A 12,906-nucleotide genomic window follows, 5' to 3' on the forward strand; every position below is an offset into this window, starting at 1 on the left:
GAGGGGAGGGGGAGGGGAGGGGGAGGGGATGGGGAGGGGAGGGGGAGGGGGGAGGGGGAGGGGAGGAGGGAGGGGAAGGGGAGGGGGGAAGGGGAGGGCTCCCTAAGTCACTTGCTTTCCACAGCCTGTCTTTTCTACAAGGAAGAAACTAGGCTTGGAGAAGATCAGGACTCTGCCCAAGTTCACACCGCCAATAGTGGCAAAAGGTGAGCTGGACCCAAAGTCTGCCTGGTTCTCAAGGCGGCAGTGTGGGAGTCGTCAGCCTTAGCCGACTGACACATTCCTGTTCCCCGCCCCCCTCGGGGACAGACTGGAGTCACACACAGCTTGCGGTAGGTAGTTGTTGTTTATTGAGACACATCACAGGCACAGACAGGGACTTGACCGTGAGGTGACAAGGATAAGGAGCTGCAGGTCTCTGGCAACCCCTTCTGCCTCCTCCAGCTTGCCCTGAACTCAGCAGATCTGCTGAGGTGAAAACGTAGAACTGGACATCCTACCCCCTCTAAATGGTCAGGTCACCCCCAAATCAACCAGCTGGTGACCCTAACTTCCCTCCCATTCCACTGCATAACCAAGGAGAAAAACCTGAGTAGATTTGAGCCCTTTCCCAAATGCAAATTATATGTAAATTGTGCACTACAAATACTCAGCCTCTGCGGTCCTGAGAAGCCATGACCAGCGCAAGGACCAAGGCCCAACTCTCAAAGCCTTGCTGCTAGTATCTCCGGCTAGAGGTCTTGACTGTAGTGGTCTTCCGTAGGATGGAGGTTCCCCCAGAGACCTGACCGCCTTTGGCAGCGCCATAGCTCACACTAGAACCAAAGCCGCCCTTGCTGGCCCCGCCAGCCCCGCCCAGAGAGAGGCCGTTCCCGAAGCCAGCCGTGCCGCCTGCGCAAACGGAGGTAGAGTTGCCGGTCACCGCTGCAAACAAAGTAAACATTCAGGACTTGAGGAACTGTAGAGCCAGAAAGGGGCAGGGGGAAGCCCAGAAACCCACGAAGGACTGGAGTAGAGTAATATGGCAAACAGCTAGAAGCTCACACTGCCAGACCCTTTGACCCTGAGCCTAATAGAAGGGCCCCTTAGGACCTGGAGGAGGCATGGGAGGGGCAGGGAGCAGTGGAAGCTGTTGGTGTTGGGCACCAATGGTGGATACTTACAGATGCTGATTGCGCTGGGACAATCTCCAGACATCCTAGGGGAAACAAGGACCCCGGAGCAATTAGCGATCTGGAAACCAATATGAAAAATCTTCCCTCCCTCCCCTTGCCTCTACGTGCATCCAGCTAGGTGCCAAGTCCTGAAGGCAAGACCCAGAGTCTTAAGTAGTAGGAGTATGGGGCAATCCGAAGCTCAAGGCCTTTCAGCAGAGCCTAAAGGCATTCTGCCGGAAGCTTTAAAGCCTCCCCTCTCTCCCTGCTTCCTGTGGGACCACTGACAAACCCTGCTATCCCTAAGCACAGAGACGCCTATCTTTCTCAAAGGAAGGAGAAGAATCTGACCCCGTCAAGCAAGCCTTGCTGCTGAGCCGGGACACCCTAGGGTTACAGATGGCCAACCCATCCAGGAAGTGAGCAACAGAAACGGGGAGAGCTAGGAGAGACGCCCTAGACGACCACCACCACCCTCTGCCCGGCAAACAGATCCCACATATGCAGAGGAGCTGCCACCTGCTCTCCTCGCTCTCCAGCAGCTTGCGGTAGGTGGCGATCTCCATATCCAGGGCCAGCTTGACGCTCACAAGATCCTGGTATTCACGCAGCATCCGGGCCAGGTCCTCCTTGGCCTGATGCAGGGCTGTGTCTAGATCTCCAAGCTTCTTCTTAGCGTCCTTGAGCGCCATCTCCCCATTCTGCTCTGCTTCTGCGATGGCTGTCTGCAGCTGCTGGCACTGCCCACGGGAAAATGGTATTGGGAATACTATCCAGGCTCATCCCATTCACCCCTTTGCTCTCAAGCCAGGAGCCCCGCCCCCTACCCAAACAATCTGAGAAAAACTGAAACAATGTAACTGAAAGGGAGTTTAATAGAAGCAGTAAGGAAACACAAAAGTATAATCTCAGTTCTTCCAGCAGATCCTCCCAGGGCTTTGGAAGAAGTAAAATGAACAATACAACCTTACTGCCAGGCAAAAGCCTTGTTCTATCTATAGAAGAGGCCACACGATGTGGTCATACCTACATAGAGTCAGCATCCTCTGCCCTCTGCCCATCCCCCCTACACTGACATCCTGGAGTGAAATGTCATAGACATGTCCCTTTGAAAGAGGTCATACCAAATGCTCTACCACACATAACACTGTGTGACCTGCAGCAAGTCTGTTGCCCTCTCTGAACCCCAGGCACATCTCTTGGGCGCTCCTTCCCAGAAGGAAAAGGTTCATCTTGATGAGCCAGGCTTGGCCATGGCCCACCTACCTGCTTCTTGGCTGCATCCACCTCGCCCTGCAGTCTCTGAGTGGTGCGAGTGAGTTCTGCGATCTCATTTTTAGTGTCTCGAAGGCTGTCCCCGTGCTTCCCAGCTGTCACCTGCAGTTCTTCATACTGGAGGCCAAAAAAGGTGTCAGTGAATATTGAGAGCCCTGACCTGCTTGGTAACTGTTGGTCTCAGAGCCACCCTCTGCTGTAAGTCCCATGAGAGCTGAGTGCACCAGGTCCCAGAGCTCTGAGGGCCCAGTGGGCCAGGACTCTCCAGGGGAGGAGGTCCACCCCCAGCCCGCACATCCAAGCTAGTTGTCTGCTCACTTTGGTCTGGTACCAGGACTCAGCCTCAGCCCGACTCTTCTGGGCGATCAGCTCATACTGGGCTTTGACTTCAGCGATGATGCTGTCCAAGTCCAGGTTGCGGTTGTTGTCCATGGACAGTATCACGTTGGTGTCAGACACATTGGTCTGCACTTGGCTCAGCTCCTGTAGAAATAAGAGCAGCTGCCACCACAGTCCTGCCCTATGCCTTGGGCAGAAACAAAGGATACAGAATAGGATCCTTGCATGGCCTCAGAGGGACATCCTAGGCTTCCTCGGGATCCTCCCTGGAAAGAATCTACCACTGGAAAAAGAACCTCCATCTCCCCGTTGTGAGGTGGGCTTACATCTTCCCTGTTGATCCTCAGGTCTTCTGCTGAGAGATCAGGGGACCGAGGGGAGTGTGCCTCCCTGCCCTGTGCCACCCGGGCTCTGTGCTAACATAGTCACTGGTTTCTGTGATCATCACATCCCCAGGAGACAAGCACTCCCCAGCTAGGCTCCTTCAGGCTATTTCTGTGCCCTCAAAGGAAAGGGGGATGACACAGAAGTCAGACACTGACAAAGTCCCAATGGCTTCCGACAATCAGTGCACTAGACCACGGTGTTCTCAAGACCTCCTTGTATTTCTATGGCCACTGTCCTTTTAAAGGATGCATTGGGGACAACAAAGGTGATGTAAAGGTAACAGGAAGTTGAGGATCTGTGATCTGTTCACTGGGTTATGACATTGGCTCCCAGAGGGCTCTGCCTCTGTCATCCTTTGACTCCCTGAGCTTCTACCAGACTGCCCTCAACTCCAGCTGTCAACCACCTTCCATAGTCTCATTGTGACCCATAGCATGCCACACACACATACACAAACACACACACATGTACACATGCACATGCATGCATATACACACATATACATGTGCATACACACATAACATATACACATACAACCCAAGGGAATATGGCAGGCAGAGAGAGAGAGAGACCAAAACCATATCTGACAGCTTGGGATGTTGACTATGTTCTAAGCACAAGGGTAGGGACAAATGGGTCACTGAAGAGCAGAAGTCAGGGGACAAGGGTTCTGAGCTCACCCTCCAGAGGTGTCATGGCCAAACCTAAAGCATAGAATGGGATCCTGAGTGCCAGGTTAGCCAACATGAATGGCAAAAGAACTGTTGCCCTGATGGATGGGGAAGCCCTTTGACAAGAAGTCATTCCCCCAGCATAGTCCACAGCTTCCTTTCCTTTCTACATCTTCCCCTAAATCTCCCAACTTGCCAACTTCCTGCCATCACAGACACTGTGCCCTTTAATGCCAAAGCCCTGCCAAGCTGAGCCCTTCCTGTGCCAGCTCTTCCTTAAGGTCCGTTGCAGGTGTGTCCTCAGAGGGCCTCCCCTCCCCTGCCCTGCAAAAGAACCCCCACCACAGCCTCCAGCCGTGCCTCGGCACCTTGGGCCTGTCCCAACAGGGCTTTCCTTACTTAAGAACCTGACCCTAAGGGCAGGAACTCTGTCTTACTTGTTATGTGGGAGGAACTCTATAAACGCTTGTTAAGTAAGCCAGGTAAAAATGAAAGAAAGGGATGCTGGGTAAGCCAGCTCCATGCTTCGGGTAGAGCAGAGCTAAATGTGAAACATGAGCACAGACAATCGAGCATGAGGGTGGACAGGGACATCCTAACTCGTGAGAAACCACCGTGAAACCCAGCAAAGAGAAAAGGGAAAACACCCCAAAGCACAGAGGGGCCATCGTAGGAGGCCCAGGGAAGACTAAGGAGACGAACACTGAGTCATCCCAAAGAAACAAGGATGAGGAGTCCAGAACCCAACAGCAAAGCCCTGCTCCTCTGAGGGAAGGAGTCAGGATCCTGCAGGTTAAGGAAGTATAAAACATGGGAGGAGGCACAGAGCCACCAAGAGTCACCTGAGCATACATGAAACCAAATAGGTTTCATTTTTCACGTATTGCTGGATAGCCAAAAACTTACCGTGGACATTATCTGACCACTCCTTTCTTTCCAGAAATCCCAAAAATGAGACAAGAGGCACTGGGGGGGATCGCTCAGGGAGTAAACATCTGTTGTGTAAGCATGAGTTAGGATCCTAAGCAACTATGTCAAAAGCTACACATCTTAGTGTATGCCTTGTGACAACACCATTGGAGTGAAGGGAGACAAGTGGATCCCCAACCAGACTCATTGCTCAATCTCTTCAAGACAGTAAGGTGAGAGACCTTGCCTCAAAAAAAAAAAAAAAAATGGTAGAGCGTACAGAGTGATGTGCTCCAAAAGATAGGATATTAACTAGATTGGAGGTCAGGTGACAGGTACTCACAAGTAACGTTCAAGCTGGCCTTGAACCTGAGCCCTTTTGCCTCAGCCTCCCAAATACTGATATTACAGGCATAAAGTACCACACTATCTTGTTTAAGTGGATGCTAAAGTAGCCTGGGCCCTTTAACTATACAATCTTAATTAATAAAACATACTGACTGTGTTGGGAAATCACCAATGGAGACTCCCAGGGCTCTGTTCTTAACCCTGATCCCCTTATCACCTCCATCAGTCACTTACACGGAAGTGTCATCAAAGACCTGAACAAAAAGGGCTAGCCTCGTCTTACTTAGTTCATGGAGTGCTTATCTAGCAAGCACAGAGTCCTGTGTTCAATTCCCAGCACCACATAAACCAGGAATACCTATTCACACCTGTAATTTCAGCCCAGGAAGGTCAAGATTTCAGTCATTCTCAGCTACATAGCAAGTTTGAGACTAGCCTGGGCTACATGAACTCCTCAAAAACTAGAAATCACAAAAATATATATATATATTGTTTTTAATTTAAAAACCTAAGCAGAACATTTATGCAGTTTGGGAAAAAAAACAGAGTAGGGCATGGTGCCACCAACACATAGGACAGGGTGACCCGGTGCCCACATAGTGTTGTATGATGGTATACACCTCAGTAGCATTGTATAAAAACCCTACTATCACCAGGTGTGGTAGAACAAGTGTATAATCAGCACTTGGGGAGCAAGCTGAGGCAGGAGAGCTGCTGTGAGTTTCAGATCAGCCTGGACCACTCAGTGATACAGCACTTGCCTACTTCTTGGTTCCATTCCCAGCATGCACACACACACACACACACATACATACATGCATGCACACACACATACATACACACATACATGCACTCATGTACACAAACACACACATACGAACACACACATACAAGCATGCACACACATACATGCATGCACACATGCATGCACACACACATATACATGCATGAACACATGCACACACCTATGCAAGCACGCATGTATACACACACACACACACTTTTTTCAACTACCTAATTACTGGGGAAAAGTATGTTCACACCTCTCTTGAAAGCATTCATGTAAAAATCTCCAGAGATTGTCTAAGCAGCCAGGATAATAAGGTGCTCTCTAAAACACTACATGAACTAAAGGAGCACTGAGATGCATAAATAAGCATCTGCTCTTCTTCCCCACCCATCTGTCTTCCTGTCTTTCCTGAATTCTCAATGTCTCCCTTTTTTCATTGTCACCTTTTAACGGAGCCCTCAGAGCAACAACAGCTGCCCTCACATGCAGCAAGCACCCTGTACCTGGGGGATCAGGTAGAGGTTGCACGAGCCCCTGGCTGGCTGCCACAGAAGGGGTTTTACCCTGGACAGAAGATTAGCTGGGCAGACCCTGCTGATGCTGGGAATATCTGCTTCTCTAGCGAATTCCCACTTAGCTCGACCCTACTGTCCCAGTCTGCAAGTCTCCCTGTCTCCTGAGACCCGTCCTGGAGTCTCTGATCCACCCACTACTCTACCTTACCAACCTGGATCGCACTCCCTGCTGGCCCATCCCTGCCGCTCCATTTCAAACTGAGCAACAAGGGGGCCACTGCCTCTGACTGTGACCAAGGACCAGTTACTCTGAATCATAGTACCATTGGTTCTAAAATGGGCACAGTAGCACCTACATTGTGGAACTTTCGAGAGAAATATGCACAAAGCTGGCTCAGGGTCTGGCCCTGTTTAAAGCATCTGTTATAGAGAAGTTGTACTCACTAAAAGGGTGGAGTTGCAATTTTTTTGAGAATGTCTCACTCTGGCTGGCCTAGAACATCTATGAAGACCAGGCTGGCCTCAAATTCACACCACCTGCCTCTGCCTCCAAATGTTATGATTAAAAGACATGCGCTATCACACCCTGCCCCATCCTGTAGGCTCCAAACTTTTACCAGTCAAGTAACACTGGTGAGTTCACACCTCCGAGGGTGACTCTCCGGTGATATATGAATGTGCACAGATCATGGCTGCCCATCTGTCTCCTTACCATCTCAAAGAGCTGTTGCAGGAAGTCAATCTCTTGTGTCAAGCTGTCCACTTTGCCATGCAGATCCATTCTGCCCATGTATGCGGCATCTACATCCTGAGGAGAGGACAAGAGCAAACAGAGTCCTCACACCCCAGATCCATCCAGACCGTGGCATCCGAAGGACCACCTCCCCCAGCCTAGCTACCCCACGCACCTTCTTGAGCAGCACAAACTCATTCTCCAGGGCAGTGCGTTTGTTGATTTCATCCTCATACCTGTAACACAAGGAAGGCTTAGGTGAGTTCTGTCTTTAGGCTGGGCTCACCCTGCTCCCTGGAAGCCTTGGTGATCGATACGCCACTTGGAAGCTTCTGTGGGGAATAGATCTTTAATGCAGTCAACAGTGAGAAGCTTGGGGGATACCACTGTTCAAACACTTCCTTTCCCTTTTGGAAGAAAGAAGTTGCAAATTCACACACTGTCTTGATCTCTTTGGGTCAGAGCCCTTGGAGGCTGTTCCAGACAAAATAAGTGTGCCAACAACAAATGACCTCTGTCTCCACTTTCAACAACATGCCGTCATTTGAAACAATTAGTTCCTTACCAACCACTTCTGTTAATACTAAGGTTTAGAAACTGCCATTGTCAAGTTACAGGGAAAGTATTTTAAAATTACCCTTTAATGTTATAAATATGTGTATTGTCAACCATGTGGTGGGAAGGGCATTTGAATCTCCATTCAAACACCCGTTCCTCTAAATGTATGGAATTTGTGGAGTGGTTGAAAATTCCACACTAGGTCTCCCATGATGCTGAGGAATTACTACGCTGAACGTTTTAGACATGATTGTGGTATTTTAAGTTTTGTCGGATCAAGTTAGGCAAATGGACTACATATATATATATATATATATACCTGTTGGGATTTGAATTAAGATTATGTGAACATATAAGGAATTTGTGGCACAGACATAGTAACATCCAGGGCTGATGTTTCTCAAGAAGGGAATCTGGAATGGCGGCGAATATGGGAAAGAACACGGGAGTGCCTGTGGCCTTCCTCGGCATCTAGAGAATAGTCATGGTGTATACTGTTCCTGTACCTCAGATGGTTTTCTGAAGAAAAATAACACTGTTGTGCCCTGTATAACCTTGAGCATGCCGGGCTGTGAGCCATTCACTCATAACTGCCATCAAAGGAGTCATGATATAAAAACACACCTCCTGTAACCCTAACCCTTCTCAGGAGGGTCGATCTGGCCAACCTCTCACACACTTCTAGTAACCATACTTATGAAGAAAGTGACGAGGCGACTAGATTTGCTTGGAAACATGAAGAGAGGCAATAGATAAAGAGCGGCAAAGTGAGATTGGCTGAGTGGCGTGTGGATGGCAAGAGCTTGGGGTTCAGTGCACCATCACCCCCACCTTATAAAAAGGACACTTTACAGTTACTAAGCTGAGAGAGGTTACCACACATGTAATCCCTGAGGCTGAGCAAGAAGAGCGCCGAGAGTGAGACCCTGTCTGAAAATAATTATAATAATAATAAAACAACAAATCAACCAATAAACAAACATGAAGCACACACATACACAAACACGCCCCTGCCCCTGCCCCTGCCCCTGCCCCTGCCCCTGCCCCTGCCCCTGCCCCTGCCCCTGCCCCCAGTAGGGGCAGCTCTGCCTGAGTGGGAGTGGTCATGCTCTGTCTCATAGAGCAGCGTGTGTGTCCCTCACTTGTTCTTGAAGTCCTCCAGATTATCCTGTACGTTCCTCAGCTCCATATCCAGCCGGCCCCGCTCGCTCTGTTTGGTATCCAGCTGCCTCCTCAGGGTGCTCAGGTAATTCTCAAAGAAAGGCTCCAGGCTCCTGGCGACCCCCGTGTTCTGGCTCTGCTCCTGCAGCAGCGCCCACTTCGTCTCCAGCACCTTGTTCTGTTGTTCCAGGAAGCGTACCTGACCAGGGAAGGAAGGAGGGAAGGATGGGTGGGTATCACTTGGGGAGCAGCATCCAAACAGACAGAAAGGACTTGAAAGAGTTAACAAACACGTGTGTGTGTGTGTGTGTGTGTGTGTGTGTGTGTGTGTGTGTGTGTGTGTGCTGGTCACCTGAGCTACTCATTCTGTTCTCTGTCTCACTTTTTTCCCACTTGTCCCGGATGAAACTGGATGGGGCCAGTGTTTATGAGACCAACTCCGCATCAGTCAACTGTTTAAAATATCACAGAAGCCTGGCGGTGATGCTGCACGCCTCTGATCCCAGCACTCAGGAGGCAGAGGCAGGTCAGTCTCCGAGGCCAGCCTGGTCTACAGAGCAAGTTCCAGGAAAGGCAGGGCTACACAGAGAAACCCTGTTTCCAAAAAAAAAAAAAAAAATCATATATATATGGCTCAAATCCAACCTCCCACATAGCAGTTCACAACTGTCTGTAACTCCAACTCCCGAGGATCCAATACCATCACACAGACATACATGCACACGTAAATAAAACTAAAACAAATAAAATAAAAATAAATAAATAAAATAAATAGCATTGGAGAAACAGAGCTAGAGGTGGATCACTAGTTAAGAGTACTGGCTGCTCTTCCATCGGATCGAGATTCAATTTCCAGCACCCACAGCAGCTCACAAAAGAACCAAGAGTCACTAGGGAAAAGGGCAAGAGGTAGGTGACACAACTTCCCTAACCCTCTGCCACCCAGTCCCTCCAGGTGCCACCTCCACAGCACCCCAGGCCTAGTCACTTGGCCAGGAGCCCTGTTGCAGGTACACCTCAGTGCCCAGGACTGTGGAACTCTGCAGCCTTCTTCACAGTTATGCCTCATATACCAGTGCAATCCTGAGCAAGTCTCAGGACCACTTTATGCCTTAGTTTTCATAGTGTAAAAATGGGCAAAGCCTCGCCTACCCAGGCTCTTCATGGAACCCTAAGGGTGACACACGAGAAAGGAGGTAGGGCCCTTCTGTGTTAAAAGTTCAAATCATGGAGTTATGCCTCAGCCTGATCTCGCAGCCTAGGCGCAGAGCCAAGGTACACAGTGCTGAAGGAATGGAGCAAGAAATGAGAGAGGTGGTAGCAGAGTGATCCCAGTCACCCTGTAGGTGAGACGGGGATCCAGAACACTCCCAGAGTGTTCAAACTGTAGGGTGGCCACCCTCCTCGTGGTAGCCGGAAGGGGGAACCAGGCAAGGGAGGGCAAAGGGCTTCCTCTTGCCCTCCAGGTTCTCAATGTGCCTGACCCCGAGGCTTCTTCAGCTGGAGAGGACAGACAGAATTCCAAGGCTTCAACCTTGGATGGTTTGTGGAATTCCTGAGCCGTGCACTGTTGCCCACAGCTATAAAATGACTCAAGTCATCAAAGGCCAACTCCCTGACAGGAACACTGAGGACCACACATCTTTTAATAATGGGGTAAGGCTAATGCTTAGCGGTATAGGAAAGGCTCCAACACAGGTGGGCTGGGCCTCTCATTCACAGAAGGAACCCCGGCCAGCAGGTTTTAGCCCCAACCTCCGACAGGCAGAAACCACCGTCTCTGTTCATCACCCCACCCTGCACATCTAGAGCACATGGTAAAAACTGCCTTTGCCCAGACCACCCCCCATTAGAGGTTCAGCTTCCACCCCACTCCACCTCACCCCGGTTTTGCCCACCCACCTTATCAATAAAGGAGGCAAACTTGTTGTTGAGGGTCTTGATCTGCTCGCGCTCCTGGGTGCGCACCCGCTGAATCTCGGGGTCTATCTCCACATTGAGAGGCGTCAGCAGGCTCTGGTTGACAGTGACTTCCTGGATGCCCCCGGGAGGACAGACTGGCCCAAATGTCTGCCTGCTAGCCCCTAGGCCCACATAGGCCCCACTGCCAAAGCCTCCTAGTGCCCGGCCAGAGGAGGCCCCACAAGCCATGCTGACGGAGATATTCTTGCCTCCCAAGTTGTAGAGGCTCCGGCTGCCAAAGCCCCCGGAGCTGGACCCAGAGCGGACCCCACCGCCACCGCCGCTCCCCCTGGACATAGTCACTGAGCTGTAGCTGGTTCGCATCCGACTCCCACCACCTCCGCTGGCTGAGTTAGAGCTGAAGCCTCCTTTAGTGGAGAAAGTCTGCCTGGACAAAGAGGACCGCATGATTGTCAGCGAGAAAGCAGCTGAGAGCAGGAGGGAATCAGCCGGAGTGAGCTACTGAGCCACCAAACACCTTTTTATCTTTTCCCAGCTGGGCTGGCCCTGGGTTCCATGCACTCCAGCTGTGATTACCACAGGTGAGAGGGAGGGGCCGGGGGGGGGGGGAATCTCCTCTCCCCCAGGATGTGGGAGGGCCTCGCCCAGCCATCACTGAGACTGAAGTGCTGCTCCTGAGCAGAGACTACTTGAGATGGGAAGCACCCCACCCCCACTCCCCCCACTCCCACCCCACCCCACCCCGTAAGCCCTCCTCACTTGGAACAGGATGATAGGGCTCCTACAGCTACCCTCACCACCCAGTGGCTGGCTTGGTCTCCTCCTACGCAGCCCTGATGGCCTGCTGTCAATGGGGCTCTGTTTTGTGGGGTTTGTCCCAGGGCCTTGTGGTAAGCCAAGGCCCCAGGGCCCAGTGCTGTGCAGGTGGCAAGGGAAGGTGCATTGGGCAACGGGTTGTAGAGAGGGTGCCCAGGCCTGCTCCAGTCCCACCCTCCCAGCCCACAGCCTCCTGTCTCTTGGCAGGTCCAGCGTGGGGGGCACAGGTGACAGTGCAGGGGTGGAGCAGCTACTCTTCTGTCTACACTGGCAGGTGTCTGCTGGGTGGGAACCCTGTGTGGGGTAAAGAGGATCCAAGGAAGAAAGGAGGGTCCCTGCCCAGCCATAGGCCTGGCTGAGCACACAATGTGGGCTGGATGGCTTTGACTCTAACTAGACATAGCAGAGCACACCTATATCCCAGCACCCTAGGGGTGAAGGTGGGAGGGTCAAAAGTTCAAGGTCACCCAGCCTCAAAACCAAAAAAAATGAATAAATAAAAGGACAAAGAAAGAAAAGGAATGCCCTGTCACCACAGGCAGGGTGTCAAAGCTTAGGAACCCAACTGCTTTTCCTGGGGCTGGAACTGTGGCCACCCCTAAGCTCTTCCTTGGTGGACCTTTCCCAGTGGGGCCCAGACATTTTGGAATACTGAAAATGCACATGTATCCAAGAAGCCCCAAGTGTCTCATGCTGTACCCCCATAACCTTCTCCTTTCCTGACCACAAGGACTCCACCTGCTCAATTCAGAAGAACAGGACACTCCTGATCACTTCACACCGGCCTCCACTCTCTTCCCAGTCAGGCTTCTAGAACCAAGCACAGCCCAAGCAGAGCTGGAGAGACTTCAGGTACAGGATCACAGATAGTGGGAGAAGACCTTGAGACTGCTCCCCACACCCCCTCGCCTCTCCATCATTCAGCAAGCAGAGGGCAAAGGGGCAGAGACTGGGTTGAGGCAAAGATGGAGCAGTGTTGGCTCTGCCAGGCTAAAGCTCGGATCCCAAAAGAGATGCAGAAGACCCCGGTGAGGATGGTGGCTTCTAGGCTCCAAAGGAAGCTGGGAATCTTTCCCTGGGGCCACTGGGATATTCAAGAGGCTCCTGTTCACTTGAAGCATTGAACCCAGCTCCTAGCAGTCGCAAAGAGCCACAGAAGTAGCCCCTTAATGCCACCAAGACTCCTTGGAGTTAAGGACACCAGGCATCTGGGAGAGCTGGTCTGAAAGACCAGTTCTCAGTGACCTGTGTGCCTTTGGGACACTCTCCACCTCTCTGAACCTCATCTAAGCATAACCCACCATAGAAGTCCTTCGGGAAAACAATG

At 51.2% G+C, this 12,906-nt stretch overlaps 1 protein-coding gene across 1 annotated transcript; it reads right to left on the reverse strand.

Annotated features, from left to right (window-relative positions):
* Nucleotides 1-327: 327 nt before the first annotated feature.
* On the reverse strand, nt 328-11,320 carry Krt79 (keratin 79). Its single transcript, NM_146063.1, has 9 exons — nt 10,743-11,320; nt 8,822-9,039; nt 7,297-7,357; nt 7,101-7,196; nt 2,748-2,912; nt 2,421-2,546; nt 1,674-1,894; nt 1,164-1,198; nt 328-924 (listed from the first exon to the last, which is right to left on the reverse strand). Exons 1-9 carry the CDS (start codon nt 11,208-11,210, stop codon nt 719-721), a joined length of 1,596 nt encoding a protein of 531 aa, NP_666175.1. The 5' UTR covers nt 11,211-11,320; the 3' UTR covers nt 328-718.
* Nucleotides 11,321-12,906: the final 1,586 nt, after the last annotated feature.

Source organism: Mus musculus, chromosome 15 (genome assembly GCF_000001635.26).
Source record: "Mus musculus strain C57BL/6J chromosome 15, GRCm38.p6 C57BL/6J".
In the NCBI taxonomy this organism is placed as follows: Eukaryota; Metazoa; Chordata; class Mammalia; order Rodentia; family Muridae; genus Mus; species Mus musculus.